The sequence below is a fragment of the Triturus cristatus genome, chromosome 8 (genome assembly GCF_964204655.1).
Source record: "Triturus cristatus chromosome 8, aTriCri1.1, whole genome shotgun sequence".
Lineage (NCBI taxonomy): Eukaryota > Metazoa > Chordata > Amphibia > Caudata > Salamandridae > Triturus > Triturus cristatus.
In genome coordinates, this window is record NC_140591.1 from 1,225,207,126 (window position 1) to 1,225,225,611 (window position 18,486).

The 18,486-nt window shown below is 44.5% G+C and overlaps 1 protein-coding gene across 2 annotated transcripts in view; it reads left to right on the forward strand.

The window, feature by feature from the left end:
- The window catches only part of MYO16 (myosin XVI), a 2,357,781-nt gene that overhangs the window by 2,105,577 nt on the left and 233,718 nt on the right, over window positions 1–18,486 (forward strand). For both annotated transcript variants that reach the window (XM_085622905.1, XM_085622906.1), the window contains exon 33: window positions 1,483–1,641. In XM_085622905.1, the coding sequence (XP_085479031.1) occupies window positions 1,483–1,641 (159 nt within the window). The remainder of the gene's footprint in view (window positions 1–1,482; window positions 1,642–18,486) is intronic.

An 18,486-nucleotide genomic window follows, 5' to 3' on the forward strand; every position in this document is an offset into this window, starting at 1 on the left:
CGCATGGCAGTTTGACCAGCCCGAGGCAGCTGGCCAAAGCGTCCTGCCCACTTGGAGTAGGCAAATCACTCCTACCCTGCCCTGGTCTGTGAGCGGAGCAGCCTTACCTCTACCCAGCGGAGCAAGGGGGAAGATAAAATGATTTACAAAATGAGTTATTATCATTTTATTTTTCCCTTTTTCGACCTGCTCAGTGGGGCGACCCTCCTCCGCCTGAGCGGGGGAGCCAACACTAGTATTCCATTAAGTGACACCCCCCCCCACCCCCCCCCCCCCTATCAAGGGTCAGGTCAGATTTTCGTGGAGATTCTTTCTATTTTTAATGCAGGTAAATGATGACGATGTTCAGGATCTACTTGAAATGACAAAGCAAAAGCTTAAAATATTTATTTTATTGTCGCAAATGTGTGATAAGAGAAGCAATACACTATACCTAGATTGTGGAAATGCTTTGAAAGAAAGCATTGGATACAATGAATTATCAAACAGGACATTAACACACACTGTCCATCCGAATTAATTAAGAGAATCCGCTTCCCCTGTCGATGAAATTCATACATATTCATGAGCCAGTTCATGAATTAAACATGCCCAGCGTAAAAATATGTGAGAATTACAAGCCGATTTTCATTTCTCTCCTCACTCTTTCGTCATCTACATTTTTTGAACCGCGGCCAGTTAAATAAAAACGTAATAATATCGCATCCATTTGTCAAATGCGCTGACTTGCCATTTCTGTTTATACCGATTTGCAAGTTTACCTTGTCAAGGTCGTTTTTCTCTGGTCCTTCTGCAGATGTAATGTGTAAACTCTGAGGGAAAACCACAGCTATTTAGTTGATGCCTTCAAAGGGTTAATTTGAGAAGATCTAGCCAGTCAAGTACCCGTCTGCAGTCCTGCTATGCTTTCCATACATGAAGAAATCACATTAAATGCAAGGATGTTGGAGTGGTAGCGCTTTGCCCAATGCCCGCGTTCGAACAGCGTAGGTTCTGACGTCCTGGCTGTCAGGAGCTCTGCTCTGTCAACAGAAGCCCGTGAGTCGATCATCTCCCAGTTTGAGTTGTGTCATTAAAGTGAAAAAGCACACTGCACAACTTAAAGATCGCCTAATGCACCCATAATTGGTAACAGCTTCATGGAGATATAGGACCAGAGTTTAGAGTAAATTGCATCATTTGGGCAGACTACGGGGCCATTTTCACAAAGCAAAGAGCCTGGGCCCATTGTAATTCTTGGATTGCTACAGCCAGATTCCCTGGGTCAGCAAATGTAGACACATTAGCAAGATTGATGGTCAGCTGGCGTTAGGCAAACAGGCGCAATCGCTGCCTGCTGTGCTTGCTCTGCGAGCATTTTACACAATTAATATTTACTTGACACCTGAGTGCCTGCTGTATTGCTGTAGGTAAAATTACATGATGCACTAAAAAGAAAAAGAAAAAAAAAAGATGACCCTGTTTTTTCCTTCCCAATTGCAGCTAATGAAAATAACATGAACCTGACGTGTGGGCAAGAACGTAAGGTGTCAGAAACCAGATTGGAAAACCAGGATAAAAATGCCAATCACCCGAGGACGCTGACGCCTGTTTCTCTTCTCAATACAGTATCTGCAGAAAATGGAAATTCGTTTTCAAACGGTAAGCAATTCTGAACATGAAGCTATTAAGGACACAGTATTCCTGATCTGATATTTGGAATTTGATTTTAAAGAATTCTTCGATTATAGAATATGTTTAGATGCAAATTGTCTGCCTTCCTCGGAAATAGCCTTGCTTTGCTTACATGAATATTTAGACCTCTCTTTTGAAAAATGCGTAAGTAAATGGGAGAGCATGTACAAAGAATCACACAATCACAGGCCAGCAGCGTCCAGGAAGAAAGCAGCGGATGCTAGCAAATCCACGAGCAGCTTGAAGCTGCCTCGGGCACGATCACTATTTGAACGTGCACACCTAAATTATCCTTTAGTGAATAAAAAGTGCCGCTTCCAGGCGCTAATGACAGATTCTACTTTAAAAAATCAAGATCTACTCTCATTTTACGACTGTGGAATATCTGCAACTTTAGCTGATATTTCACTCTTGTGATTAATTTTGAAGTCGAGGTGGTAGGTAAGGCATGGGCGTCAATTCACCAAAATGCCAGGAGTAGCGGAAGTGACATCACACACCATTTGACCTTTACTTTGACTCACACACACATGCTTAAACATACAGACACGTTCACACACTCTCTCTCTCAGATAAACACACTCACCTACAAGCATGCATACAACATACATCTATAAGCATTGTTTACTTACCGTAACTGTCAGGTAGGGTCATATTCCAGCTAATTATACTCATTTTTTTACACTAATAGCGAATAATATTTTTTTCTATTTGTGCATTTTTTTTTTACGGAAAACTAGGAAAATGGAGCTCCAAACGACCTCCATTAGGTTGAGCGCCTCCTGTGTTCCAGGCACTGATTGTGCCACCACTGAGGCCGGGGGTCGCAAAGGCAGTGCTAAGGGTAGCAAGGGGCAAGCCAGGGCGGCAGCGTCGACCCCAGGCCACCCCTAAATGACGTCTATGTGGCAAAGCATGTTCCTTTGAGTAGTGCAGAGTGGTGTTCATTGTGAATGTGACAAAATACACAAAAAGCCAGCAATAACTGTAGCAGTTAGTATTAGATGCATGCAGAGAAAGATAGTGTTTGTTTAGATTTAGGTGCATTCTACTCAGAATTTTTGTTATTCCCCAAAACGTGGTCGCTGTATGAAAACTGACGAGGTAACGCTACATTTCATAAAGGTCTGACTTTCTTTGAGATGGGCGCCTTTGTGAAGAGTTTAGGTTCTACCCTTATTTTGAGATAAGCAGAAAATCCTTGGGTGGAAGGCCTTTTAAGAAGGATAAGACAAGGACAATGAAGCAAACTTGGAATTGGAAACTTAGAAATAGACATTTGGAGCTGGAAACTGAAAGGACCTTATGTAGAGTTCGATGGATAGGAGCACTGCTGTGAGTTGGCATTGCCACCCTTCTGAACTCGCAGGTTCCCCACTCGAGTTAGTCAAGGGATGATGGAGGTTTACAAAGGTGGAGCTACTGCTGATGGCCTGTCTGTTAAGGAGTGCAATGTCATAGTGACCGTCATCCCACCCTATATTGGTAGAGTCGCAACTATTATCCATTTATCCTCCCAAATCTGGGAAAAATGCAGAATGGCCTCCACACACAGGGAGACATCTCCTTCTCTTTGATAATGACAGTTTTTTTGTATTGAGAAACAAACTTCCATTGTGGAAGGCTATTTTCTCAAAACAGAAATGCACCCTGAACTGGCACTTTAAACATGGCTCCCACTCAGTAATTCTTCTGTGCTGTGAAGGTAGCTGCTTCATCTCTGTTACCAGCACAGAAAGTCCTACCAAATTGCCATCTTTAAACAGGGCGAATGTTTACAGTCTCCGATCTCCAAAGAACCTGCAGACCATCCACCCAATTCTAAATGACCATCCATCTGTTTTGGATCTGTCCATGTCCATGGAAAAAAACACTATCACAGATTATTTTTTTTAGTTTAAATATTTTTATTTGACTAAAAAAATGGTAAGGAAACAATACAAAGATAAGCAGTGCACTCCGGTTATCAGAGGGAAGAAAAAGACAATGACACCAATTGTGTGATATATATAAAGCTAGAGATAGAATACACATAATCAACGGCATCTCACAGAATTGCAAGTGGTTGCAAAGCGTCCCATAATACTGGACAGACATTGCTGCTGTTATGTCCAGTGATTGGTAGCTCCAGTTTATGGTAATTCAGTTTGTCCGATCAGAGGGTACCGCAGAGAGAGTCCGCTGGCTCATAAAACGGGAAGGGGGGAGAAAGAGAAGAGGAGGGAAGGAGTGGAGTCCGAGGCAAGGAGGGGACAGCTATACTGGGCAGTGGTGAGCCAGCTGGAAAATAAATTACGGGCATACCCCAAACGAGAGAAGAAACAAAAGAGAGATTTATGGTGGTTTCTTCTCCGGTAAGTAAGTATCAAATTCATCTCAGAGCTCTTGGTGCCCAAGGAGCCTTGAAGCTTAGAGTATAAAGTGTTTTCAGCACTTCTAACTGAGCATAGTAAGTTCCACCATTTATCAAAGGTGCTGGGGGATGTGGATTTCCAGTCAGAGAAAATAGTTTTGGTGCCTAAGAAGAGGAGGAGGTCAACTAGTGAGGAGGTGTGAGAGTCAAGTTCCTCCGTGCAGGGGTAGGCTTGTAGACCTAAGACAGTTGTTAAGAAGTCAATATCAATTGAAACTCCTGAGATCTGATGTAGCAGGTCTTGGATCTTTGTCCATAGTGGAAGTGTCATCTTGTGTTTAAAAAACATATGTTGGAGGTCCCCTGGTTCCTCCCCACATCACCAGCAAGTGATCGAGTCGCTCAGCCCCAATTTGTGTAGTCTGGCTGGGGTCCCGTACATTTTATGGATGGACCAGACTCCAGATTGTGCAAGAGCGGGATTGACTTTAGCATCAATGGTGGATTTCCAGATCTTTTGTATTGTTATTTCGCTAATATGTGGAGCGTCTGTCAAATGGGTATGGGGTTCCCATTTTCTGTTAAATACTCTAAGAGCCTGTCCATTGTGCTTCTCGAGATGTTTACACAGGTGAGAGGTGGTGTGACCTCTTCTGTTAAGGTTGCCTAACTGAGCAGGGAAGTCTGGTTCATGAGGAGATTTCAATTTACTCAGTAAACTTTTGAATCATAGAAATTTTTAGATCATGCTTTTTTTGCAGGGTGGAGAAGGGGATGGGGCTGGCACACAATCCTAGACTATTTATGGTGTTTATGCCTTTTGAGCCCATGTATCCCGTAATAGTGTTTTCCTATCCAGTTGAATCAAGCAGGTGTACCACAGGGAGTATAGCTTCGAGCCATATAGTTGATGTTCAAGGTGTTTGTCAAGCAGGAGAAAAGACGTAAAGGTGTCCATTAATATTTGCCTGGAATGTTTGAGAGGAAGATTCAAAATATTGTAAGATGTGAGGGTGGAACTAAGGGGTAGTAATGTGGTGAAGCTGGCTTCAATGTTGAGCTACGGAGGGGGTTGGGTTCCTGTGATCTCAGCCACCAAGTACCATGGGAAATCAGGAATGCTTTTTGATAATGGGGATAGTCTGGGATTTTAATTTCCCTGGTGGATTTACTCCTCTTGAAGATTTTCGTGGCGGTTCATGTCTTTTTCCTTTTCCATATGAATTTGGAAATGACGTTATTGACCGACCTAAAGAAGGAGGGGGTTAGGATCACAGAGAGAATGATAGATGTGAAGTTAATCAGGAGGGCTCTCATCATCTTCTCTGTTCCTACGCACTCCCACCAAGTGTTATTTTTTGGAGACCATGTGGTAAGTAGTTCTTTGATTTTGGTCAACTTTTTTGTTAGATGAGTGCTAAAGAGTGTTTGAGATCAGAGGAAAAACAAATGCCCAGATACTTGATGTCTGTCTGTTGCTAATTTAGGCCAAGGTTACTGGTTACAGCAGATATACAGTGTATGTTTAGGGGGAATACCTCCATTTTATCTTTAGTTAAAGAGTAGCCCGCAACGTGTGATTATTTGTCTATTTCTTTCATGATGATTAGTACGGCGTGTGGGGAATCCTCAGTGAATAGCAATATGCCATCTGCATAGGCAGCTACCACTTGTCTGCCTGAAGCGAAGTTGATACCAGTGATCCCTGGGCTATCGCTAAAGGAGGAGATCAATGGTTCAATGACCAGTAGGAAGATCTGGGGGAGAGTGAGTACCCTTGGCGAGTACCTTGTGAGAGAGTGAAGGGTTGGGATAAATTGCCATTAGACCTGAATAAAATGCCATAATCATGCATATAAATAACTCGCCATGGTTTTATTTGTGTATTGTGTCATGTAGAAATGGCCAGGAGACTTTGTCAAAGGCCTTTACTGCATCAAGGGCCAGGGTCGTTGTTGGGGAGTGGGATAGTTTGGCTCTTTCTAAGGCATGGCAGAATTTCTTGATGTTGTCCGCCACAAGTCTGCCCCTAAGAAGTCAATCACTGGGACCTTACACCGAGAGAGGGTGCGGCCTGTAAGTTCAATGATGTCATGATTACTTTAGGGCTACATCAAATCGTGGAGTCCCCCACACATGAGAAAGGTCATACTCTGGATCTTATTTGGACTATGTCCACGGCCCAATTCCAGGCCGACTGCACACAATGCAGCTGGTCCGACCAATTTTTGGTTAGCTTCCTCCTCCCGATTGATAGTCGCTTCAAGCAGGCGCCGGTGGGGTGGAAGGTACTTCAGAACTGGCGTAAACTAGAGGCTGCCGTTCTGACGGACGCTTTGAGTAGGACGTCAGTTCCTAGGCCTTTGTCCTTGGACCCAGATTTAGAACTTGAAGTACTCTCATATCGGCTGAAGACAGCCATTAATGAAGTCATTCCTGCCCGGAGGATCATGATTCAGCATGGCTCTACTAGGGTCCCATAGGTATACGTGTGAGTTTAGAGGGGAAAAACAAGTTCTCCGTCAGGCTGAACGCCTATGGCAGAAATCCCTTGATCCAGGTGACAAGGAGATATTCAAAGTCAAATTAGTTCACTATAAGGCCTCTCTTATTAAAACGAAATCGGCTTATTATGAAGCTAGGATTAGTGAGGCAAGTGACACGCAAAAAGAAACATTTACTGTACTCAGGGAACTGAGTAGGCTGTCTGAACAAAAACCGATCACTAATCAAGCTGAATGTGATAAAATACAGAATGTTTTTCTAACTAAAGTTGAAGATATCGTCATGGCCATTAAGAATACGCACATTACTTCCTGCCCGCAATCAGCAGAGGAGGAGCTCTCTGATTCTTTGAATGCCTCCCTTTCTCAGCTTCCGGTGCTCGAACCAGAGGATTTGGCCCACATAGCGGCTAAGGTGAAATCCGGGTCACCTGAGGACTTTTGTCCTCCAAAGGTGCTCAAAATGATCATCCCTCTCGTTGAAGCTGAGGTGCTGTCTGTTCTGAATCTATCTTTGACCTCAGGAAAGGTACCTTAGAAGTTTAGGGAAGCTATAGTACTCCCACTGCTGAAGAAAGTGGGGGCGGATACTAAGAATCTGAAGAATTTCCGCCCCATTTCCCAACTCCCGCTCCTGGCCAAAGTCCTTGAGCAGCATGTTCTTAGATCCCTTTCATTATACATTGAACAACATCACGTGCTGCATCATCGACAAGCTGGTTTTCGGGCACATAACAGCACTGAGTTGGTGATGCTTTCAGTTCTGGACGATCTACGACTTGCAGCAGATAAAAAGATCCACTCAGCTTTAATCCTACTTGACCTCTCAGCCGCCTTTGATACGGTGAATCATGGGCAGTTACTCACTCGTATGTGGCGGCTGGGAGTAACTGGGATGGCTCTTCAGTGGTTCACTTATTTTCTGGAAGATCGCCGACAGAAAGTCCAGTTGGGTGACCTCATGTCTAAACAGGGCACTCTTCGTTGGGGGGTCCCGCAGGGTTCGGCATTGTCCCACCTGCTTTTCAACATCTACCTCCAACCTCTGATTGAGACCCTAGCCAAGTTAGACTGCCAGGTGTTTAATTATGCGGACGACACCCAGCTAATAGTTTGCATTGATCATTCCTGTGACTCACAACGGAATGTTCAGAACATTCTTAGGTACACCATGAACTGGTTGACTTCTAACTCGTTAAAGGTGAACCCAGATAAGAATGAAGTCCTGGTACTATTCTCAGATTCCTCCCCTTGGTCCAGCCTGCTTTGGCCTCAAGAGTTTAGCATTACTCATACGCCAGTGCCGACCGCGAAAATTCTGGGTATCAGACTAGACACCGGACTGACCATGAAGAATCAGGTTTCCTTTGTTGGGGGAAGCTGTATCGGATTGATGTGCCAGCTCCGAAAATTATCTGTTCTTTTGTCATCCACCACCATGCAGGCAGTGGTGACTGCTTTAATACTATCTCGCCTAGACTATGGCAATGCAGTCTATATTGGCCTCCCTGCAACACTTTTGAGGAAACTCCAGGTGGTCATGAATGATGCAGCAAGGTTGATATTTAAACTGCCCTGTAAAACGCATGCTACTCCCTTGCTGTGCCAGCTTCACTGGCTGCCTATTAAATAAAGGGTAAGCTTCAAGGGCTTGTGCATTGCACACAAGTCCCTGTTTGGTGAGGCCCCCAAATATATTAAAGACCGTCTGAAGCCCTATGTACCGGGCCGCCACCTTCGTTCATCACAGGCCAGCCTCCTTACTTGCCCTCATTTCAGCATGGCGACATTTGGTGGCCGGGCCTTTTCGGTCTTTGTTCCCCAGATGTGGAACAAGCTTCCAGATGTTATGCGCAGGAAAGTTAAACTGCTCCCATTTCGGAGGAGGCTTAAGACGATGCTATTTCTGGAGGCATTTGATTAGGCTTATCAGGATTAGGCCAAATTTAGCGTCCTTACTAAATTAGGTCTGTCGTCTATGATGCAGCGCTTAGAGACCTTTGGTGATTAGCGCTATATAAATGTAATCAAACATAAACATAAACAAGTTGTTTGTGAGTTTGTAATCAGCTGCTGGATCACTGACTCAAGTCTGCGGGCAGCAACCTTTGCGTAAATCTTGCAATCAATGTTGTTAAGGGAGATCAGCATGTAATTTTTGTTGTTTAAGTAGTCTTTCCCCTCCTTAGATAGTAGCTTCAGCGGCCTATCCGGTGATGATGCCCGTCCAGGCATACTGATGGAAAATTGCATGCAGGGGACCTGACACTATGTAGGCAAATATTTTTCCAGAATTTTGTTGAAAATGGATTGTGGGGGAAGTGTCATTGTGGAGATATTCTTTGAGTACATTTTCAATGCCTGTCTCAATCTCCTTCTTATTGTTGGGGGTCGTTTAAGAGATCGTCATTCAAGCACCATTGATTAGGCAGAAGGGTAGGGTAATTGAGTGTTAGTTAGATTGATGCACATGCATGTTCAGAAATCGCTATTGGTTTGATTTTTGGGTATTGGGACAGGTGGAGCAGAGAGTTGCTCACCATTATGTAGTCTATTCACGAGAATGAGTGGTAGGACAAGGAGTAAAATGTGTAGTTGCGCTCAGTAGGTTTATGAAGATGCCAGACATCTACTAGACTATTATTATCACAGCAGATTATCATTTGTTTGTGTGCTTTATTTCCTATTAATTTGTAAGTTGATATTCTGTCTAGGTTGCCGTCTATAGGGAAGTTAATGTCATCACCCAAGATAACGCCTACGTTATCCAGAAGGTCAGAGCGTTGTTTATCTAGATCTTTACAAAAATCAGTAGCATTGTCATTTGGTGCATAGATGTTTAGAACGAAGAACTTCAGATATCTTTTTTATATTTTAGAGATGAGCTACCTGCCCGCTTGACCATGAGTGTGTGATATGACTGATAAATCCGATTTTTCCAATATTAGTGTTACCACCCGGCCTTTTTTTGTAGGGCTGGGGAGAGACCAACATCTGCAATCAATGGGCTGTAGAATTTCACATCATGAATACATTTCAGGTCGGACTCTTGTAAGAGGAAGATATCACCCTTCAACTTGTTACTATAGTCAGCCACCACTCTATGTCTAACTGCTTGGTTAAGCCCCTATGTGTTTAGTGAGAGTATGTTCAAGGGGAGTGTCATTGAGAGGTAGCGAGGTCCGTCAGAGCAGCATATAACTGTCTAGGAGAGGGGAGCCCACAAGAGAGTCTAAGGACCAAGAGGTTTGAGTTTGCTTGGTTTGTTTCACCGTCAGTAGTGGGCTTGCATCATAGGTACGACTGGTGTCCTGGACTATGATAGCTTGTGTGGGGAAGAAGTGTATGTTAGAGTACCACCAAGGTAAGGGAGAGAGAGAACAAGGAGGCTGAGGGGAGAGGCAATGCTTGGATAGATTAGATGAGGTTAATGGCAGGGAAGAGACGAGCTAGATGAACGAAAATTGCAATTAAAACTTTAACAAAATGAAAAATCCCAATCCCTAACCACACACCACCCAACTCACGGAATGCATATAAGACACATTCACTCATTCATATTCTATGCGGGACACTTTGAGCCATGAGCTGACCTGTTTTAAACTGGCCGTGGAGCTACCCAGCTCTGCAGAATATCTCGCTGACAACAATCAGAGAGAAAAGGGTCAGTTAAAAGGAGGTCCAGGGAGTGTTAATGTGGGTTGGTGGTATGTGTAGTGGGTCGTGTCAAGGTTTGATTCAGACATCAGATGTGTGAGATAAATGGGTGTCGGATGTTATGAGAAATAGGCTCAACAAGGATACCTTCTCAGTGTGATGATTAGAGGTAATACCCTAAGGAGGGGGTGAATGGTGGTGGCGCTGAAAGCCCTAAGGTCCTGAAATAAGTTAAGGTTATAGGACACTATGAGGGATTGGTGGGGATCTACACCCCAAATTGGGCTAAGCATAGTGGGGCATACATTATGGGGTTAAGGGATTGGAAAGTCGGTAAAAAGGCTCACAAAGGACACCAGTGTGGTAGGGGTTCTATAGACCAACTACATTCTTGACAGATGTCCAGCTGGGTATTTGGGGAGTACTGGTTAATAGCTTATATAGGCATTGTCTAGTCAACTTTCAGCACATAATCTAAGCAGATTAATCAGGGGGTATCAAACATCAAACAATATACTCATATCAACAAACATTTCCTTTAACAGGAAGTATAGTGTGCTAGCATCACAGTGTCACTTCATCACAGTGGTACTGTGGCACAGCATCACAGTAGTTCAGTAATGGTTCAAAAATAGAACAGTATCACAGTATCACACAGCATTATACTGCATTATACTTGTATCACACTAAGGTTTTACCTATAGTATATATAATATACTGCTAGTAGTAGTAGTCCAATATCGCAGTATCAACCAACATTATACTCATATCAACAAACATTTGCTTTAGTAGGAAGTAGTGTGTGTCAGTATCAAGTATAGTGTGCTAGCATCACACAATTTAAGCTCGAAACATTTAACAATTTACTGATATCATCAAAACATGTCCTTTAACTGGAGGAATAGCGATCATGCTGTTAGGCATACATAGAAATCTTACGTATCTGCTGAGGCGGAACAGGATACAAGAACAGAACTGTAGCTCCAACCGAGCAGAAACCGTTTGGGCCACAGATGTCAGACAGAACATTTGTGCTCAATAACTCAAAGCAAGGTAGTGTCACCCATGGGTGGCAGACATTACCCTGCAGGATAGCTCAGAAATCAGTGTAGCTTGGCGGTTGCCCACAGTATAGGCAGTTGTTTGGCGACGGAAATGTTGGTGAGGAATTATGATCTCACCAGTTGGTTCTTGGTGTTTCTGCAAGAAGCTAGTCATAGAAGCCATATATCAAAGGGACAAACCAAAGTTGGTGGATATTAACTCCTCATTGCGAATGGTATGGAAGAGTCCAAGAACTTTTGTAGCCCATTTGTGTCCATGAAAAGCAGGGTTTTTCCATCGATGATGATGAATGTTGGAGGGCCTGCAAATCTGTACAGGATAGTGTGGTCCTTAAGAGATTGACGGAGGGCTAAGAAGCCTTTTTTATTTGTCACTGTGTCTTTTGAAGAGTCCTGTGCAAGGTTGATTTTGGGACCGTTCAAGAGAACATGTTGAAATTTGCTCATATGGATGAGTGTGATTTCTGTGTGGCTATATCTTAATGGTCTGAATCAGAAGCGGTCCGTGAAGGGAGTTCGGTGAGGCAGAGAGGCGGGGCGGGGGAGGGGCAGGGTGGGGAAATGTAAACACCAGAATATGGATGAACGGCGGTAAGTACACATTTAAATAAATAAAATGAATTTCGTTGCGCGCGCTGCATTGCATTTTGCGATGCAGCGCGCGCAAAGGAATTAGTTTTATTTATTTAAATGTGTACTTACCTCTGTTCATCCATAGTCCGGTGTTTACATGTCCCCACCCTGCCCCTCCTCCCCACCCCGCCTCTCTGCCCTACCGAACTCCCTTTACGGACCGCTACTGGTCTGAAGATCATGGCTCTATGATGCATGTTTGGAGGATTAGAGCATGGCTTGCCCATTGGGACACAGTGAGCCCATTCTATCTCAAAGCCTCTGTCAAATTTGATTAAGGAATTCAACACATGAGTTTGCATCATCCTCTACCCTTTCTGGCAGTTGAATGATGCACAGATTACCTCTGCAGTTCCGGTCTTCCAACTCGGAGATGTCTTTTATCAGAGTTTTGATCTTGATTCTTGAGCCAGGTTGTGCAATGAGCAACAATGGTGTAGGATCACATCCAGGCAGAAACCTGAGTCTGTTTGGGGTTTGATGGGGGAGTCTGGTCAAGGAGGATCCACCTTGGTTTGTTGTAGTGTGGATTTGTTGTCATTAGTGTCTCTGAAATCTTTACCCTTGTAGTCTGCCATCGTGTGAATTGTTGAGGACTACACGCAATGACATGTGATTGTTCTATGATACCGTTGCAGCACCCGCTGTCCACCTCTATCTGCAGAGGCAATTTTGGCCACCTGGTATTGAAGGAGCACATTTACTGCAGCTAACCTGAGCCAAGAAAAAGTTTGTTGCAGTAGTTTATTCTCCACAGTGAGAGTGTTCTTTGTGAGAGGGTATTTTTTCTTTGTGCCCCATCACCGCTTTTTACATTTTCTTAAATGTATCTTACTTTTATCTCAGGCAATCCAGAGTCTCAAAGCACCAGTACAGGCATGACCGCAATTTTGTTTTCCCTTGAGGGAATGCCAAAACCATTGGTTGAGCTGATGCTTGCGATTTTTGAGTAGCACCTTGTTAGATTTGGGGGTCTCTAGTTGGCATAGGTAGATACCTGTGACAAATAGGGACCCTTGCGTCTAGTCAGGGTAAGGGGCTACACTCCTAAAATAACCCCTGCTCACCCCATTGGTAGCTTGGCATGAGCAGTCAGGCTTATCTCAGAGGCAGTATGTAAAGCATTTGTGAACACATACAGTAATACAGTGACAACACTACAAATGGACACCACACAGGTTATATTATAAAAAGAAGTATTTTTATATAGACTTAACACAAGACCAAACGAAAAAAATCCACAATACTGTACTCAAAAATAGTCTCTCAAATGTTATAAAATAGCTCAGTTCTCTCAAGTTGTAAATGCAACACTTTACTCTCAATGTACCTCGGATGTGTAGCGCAAAGAAAACAAAAGGGTTGCAGGGAAGGTGATGCGTCGGTTCCTTACACGCAGGGGAGTGGATGTGTCAGTTCCTTGCTGCTGTGCAGAGGAGTTGATGCTCGCTTCCTTACTGTGTGGGGAGTTGATGCATCGGTTTCTTACTTCTCTCCGGTGCGATGCGACACGCTGACACCCCAATGCGATACTCTTCTCTGGTGCGATGCGACAAAATGGTGTCTTGGTTGTGATGCAACAACGTTGGTGTGATGCGTGCACGCCCGACGGCCATGCGGCGACTCGATGATCTTTGGAGCCATGACAGGCCCTGCGATGTGCTTCTCCGATGATGCGACGATTATCTCTGTGGCAGCATCCCGCTTCTCCGGCGATGCACCGTGCTTCAGCGATGCGATGATGACAGCGGCAGCGGTGGCTCGCTTCCTCGGCGATGCGTTCACAGCGGCTGCGGCGACGACACGCTTCTCATTGTTGCGTCGCGCTCCCAGCGACACACAGTCTCTCAGAAGGCCCAGCACAACAGCAGGCACTTCAATTCCCAGCAAGGGAATTCAGGGGGGGAGCTGGTTAGTGAAGTCTTGTATCGCTGAGGCTTCAGGCAGGAGGCAAGCTCTAGTTCAAGCCCTTGGAGATTCTTCTTCAAGTTGATAGAAAGCACACTCAGTCCTTTTCTCCTCTCTTTGGTAATGAAGCAACCACTGCAGGCCAACCCCCAAACACACAGCACAGGGGTAGTCTCCTCCTTCAGCTTTCTGGTTCTTCTCCTCAGCAAAGGTTCGTCTTGATTCCCAGAAGTGATCTAAAGTTCTTGGGTCTGGGTCCCAATATTTATACTTCTTTTCTCTTTGTTCTTTGAAGGCAGAGAGGTCTTTGCCTAGCCCAAAAAAGTTCTGGTCAGTCCTGGAGCACTTTGTTGACATGTCTCCTGCTTTCCTTTCACAGTGCAGGGCAGAGACATCAGACACACCACAGGGGGTGGAGCCAGCATTGTGGAGGGAAGGCCCAGCCCTATTCAGGTCCCAGGTGCAACTCCTCCCACCCATCTAGATGCAGATCTCTCTATTCAGCCTTGTGCTGACTCACCCTGTCTCCTGGAATCCCCCAGCCCCTGTCACTCAAACTCCAGACAAGGAATTCACAAACTAGCAGAGGCAGGTTTGGATGGTTAGACAAGAAAATACCTACTTTCTAAAAGTGGTATTTTCAAACACAGAATGATAAAACCAACTTCACTAAAAGATGTATTTTAGCATTCTGAGTTCAGGCATACTAAACTCGAATTTCTACCATGTTCCCCGAGTCAGTTAGGGTTATAAAATGTAATAATCAAACTACCCATTCTGGCCAATGGGGAATAGGTAGCCTTGCAATAGTGAAAAAAAATGAAAATGGCTGTAATTCACTATCAGGACATGCCCCACACATCAGGGCATGTCCTACCTTTTACCTACAATGCACCTTGCCCGTGGGCCTACCATAGAGGTGACAAATATGTATTAAAGGGAAGGTTTAGGGAATGGCAAGTGGGTGCACTTGCCCAGTCAACAGGGCAGTACCAGACTGCACACAGGCTCTGCCATGGCAGACCTGAGACACACTTTACAAGCTGCTCCGGTGGGTGGCACAATCAGTGCTGCAAGCCCACCAGCAGCATTGGTTACAAGCCCTGGGCACACGCAGTGCACTGTACTAGGGTCGGACAAGTAAACCAATCAAGCCAATCATGGAGTCACTAATCCATACACCAATTTACCATAGGAAGCACTTGCACTGTGGCAATGAACAGCAGTGGCACAGTGCCCAAAGCATCTATAATCAGCAAAAACACATGAGGCAACAGCAAAAAATGGAAGGGAGACCCACGCCAATGGTGCCAGGTCTAACACACCGTGTGGTATTGGCGGTAAAAAGCCAGGTCAGAGGTCACTGTGAGTGGGTTATTTGTATCACGTCAGCGCTCCTTACATTTATCTTGCATTTATTTTATATTTGTTACAAGCAATCCAGACTCACAAAGCTCCAGTACAGGTGAGACCACCATTCCATTTTCCTTTGAGGAGATGTTAATAATTTTGGAGCAGCGTGGGGCGTGTTGGAGAGAAATCAGGTCTGGAGTCGCAGAGGAGTGCTCACCATGGCTATCTAGCACTCTCCTCATCAGGCAATACAGACTCTCAAAGCGCCAGCATGGGTATGACCGCATTTTTGTTTTCCCTCGAGGGGATGTTAATAACTTTGGTGCAGTGTGGTGCTTGTTGTAGAGAAGCTGGGTTTGGATTCGCAGTGGAGGGCTCACTGTGGCTACTTAGCACTTTCCCCATGCAATGCAGACAGTGGGCTATGGGCAACAGTGAGATTGGTCATACATGTGTGAAGGGCTGATTTTACCGGACCGCGGGTACTAGAGATTGCTCAGATGCCCTATTGCTGATTTCAGTTAATGCACTTAAGCACTGGGTCACTTGCGGGGTTTCGTGTAACACACTTCCTCTCTGACTCTCAAGTCTGCATGTGAGTGATCGATGTCTCACGGGCTGAGGGGGGTAGGTGGAGCTGGCATGTTAATTAATTGCCTCAACTCTTCTCGTGTTTGCCTCATGTTTGTACTCAAGCCCGTTATGCCCGCTATCTTTGATGGTTAAAACTGGGGAAACAAGGTGGCGTTCTAGTAGAGTGAGTTCACTGCTATCACGGCCGCAGGAGGCATAGGTAAGACAAAGGAGGCACCAACATGTGGCTATAGGTGTAAGCAATCATGTGGCCATAGTAGAAGTAGTGTCCTCATAAGGGAAGGTTTTAGCACATATACACAGATTGGAAAGCGCTTGATTTGAAAATCCCAACCTAGGGTCAGTGCAAAATGCCAAAGTGCCTCCTACAAACAGTCATTCACAGTCAGGCCCCGAAAGGTTGTCGGGTGATCTGCAAGGAGCTGAGCCGCTGGGAGCTTCCATGTTGTTCCCTTTGATAGTAGGCAGTGGGGAAGTCAATCCGGACCAATCCATTGGGCTAGTGCTGTGATTCTTACCTCATTAGATTCCCCAATGTCTAAGAAATCTTTTTTGAGTAGCCTCAGCTGTGTTGAGGTGTGAGTAACACATCAAAGCTCTAGAAGCTCGGGCTGGACATGGAGCAGCCGGGTTAGGCAGCCATCTTGCTTGGGCTCAAACTACGCCCCCCCCCCTCTTATCACCAAACTAAGTTATAATCCCTAATTGTTGTCTACTTCTCTATTATGCCCATTTTGTGGTATATTGGGCTCTTAAGTCAACCTCTTTGCAAAAGCTATTATTATTGCTACAAGTTAGATTATTTGAGTGATGTTATGTCTTAGGGGCTGATTAAGATCCTGGCAGTCCACGAACCTCCAAACTCGCGTGGGCGCGACGGGACGGTCTCCCTACGCCATATTATTAGATGGGCGGTACGACTGCCACTGCCCTGCCACAGCCACCAGGAAACTGCCATTGCCTGGCAGTGTTGCAGTGGTCAGGAGGCATCCATATGCTTGGCGGGACCACCGTGGGCCTGCCAAGCATATTAGGAGTTTCATCTCTGTCATGGTTTACATGACGGTTCCGGTTCCACATCCATGTAAACCCTGGCAGAGAGGAAACAAGGGGGGCCCTACAAGGCCCCTTGGTACCTCTGCACCATGTGGCTGCACACAGCGGGTCACAGCATGTGCCCCCCTGTGTGCATGCACACCAGTTCCTGCACGGCATGGACTTTTCAGTCCATGCCATGCAGGAAATGTTTTTGGAGTTCCAATTGCAGTGCCTGTTTTTAAAGGCACCGCTATGAGAATGCCAAAAAAGAGCCCTCCAGACATGAGGAAACTCCTAATCTGGCGGGCGGCCTCACCACAGGTTTGGCGGTGGAGCGGACCCAGCACCGCACTGCCAAACTGGTAATCAGGCCCATAGTGGAAAGGCAATTCCACACTACAGGACTAGGAAAGAACAATTGGATGAAGGGATGTACAACTCTTTGTGTTGAAGAACGAAAATTTGCTGTATTTTAAATGTAGGTAGCCAGTACAAACATTAGTAATAATAAATGGTACTTCTTCGAGATGCTCTTGTTTGTAGACATAGCAGAATCATTTTGTTTCTGTAAACCTAAAGAAACCTTTAATAGGTGTTAGCACTAACCAGCGTTAACAATGTAAAGCAATGGTTTTGTATAGTGAGAAGGGTTTAACCAAGGTTCACTAACAACTAGTAAATGTAGAGCATTGGAAGCAGAAGTGAAACGTTTTCTAACTCTATAAACAGGTACCTGAGAGGTGTCAGAGGCAATATTGCAAGTTATTTTTCTCTTTGCTTCTCGCTCTTCCTCCTTCTCTATCTAGCTCTGTCTTTCTCCTTATTTCTTTCCATCTATCTGACACATACACACTCTCTCTCTCCTTCTCTGTCTCTCTCTTTTTTCTCTCTCTCTACCACCACTTACCAGCAAATCATATTTCTTCAGAAAAGTTTCTATGAATTAAAATATAAAAGTTACAGAACAAGCAGCAGAGGAGGGAGCATCGCTCACAATGTTTGTTTAGGTGTGAGGTCACATATGTTTGGGTGATGGTTTGTGTATGTGTTGATGTGATGCGTACAATGGTCTGTCGCATGTTGTTTACATTGTATGTGTGTGTGGGGAGTAGTATGTATCTTAATATAATGGTTTGTGTTTTTATTTGTGGCATTTGATGGTATGTCTGTATGTCTGGGTGTTTGAATGATGTCTTGTGTGATATTCTTGCTGAAACAAGACATGTGGAAAGGGCTTCAAAATGCCTTCACATACAGGGGGTTACGCACTGATTGCAGGACAAGTTAGGCAAGATGTGTATTTGTAACATGCCTGCATAAAAAGTAATTGATATAAAGCAATGGGGTAGCCCAGTCCAGTGCAGAACCTGGGGATTGACAATATAAGTGAAACAGTGGTTCTGCCACTCTTAAAAATCAAAGGAACTTTTGTAAATTATGTCTCTTCAAATAAATGAGAACAATCAACAAATGAGAAAAAAGGAGGGCCTTTTGTCCAAACCATAAAACGCAATACTCTTAACTTATGTCCAATGATATTTTATCTGTTTTAAGAAGAATAGTGTATATTTATCACGTTACATATATTTACATACACACAGAATCTCTCTTTTGACTTACATTTATGACTACAAAGTGCACATACATTGAAATATTTACATGTCACAAAAACGTTCCACAGAATACATAGACATACATTACATAGAAA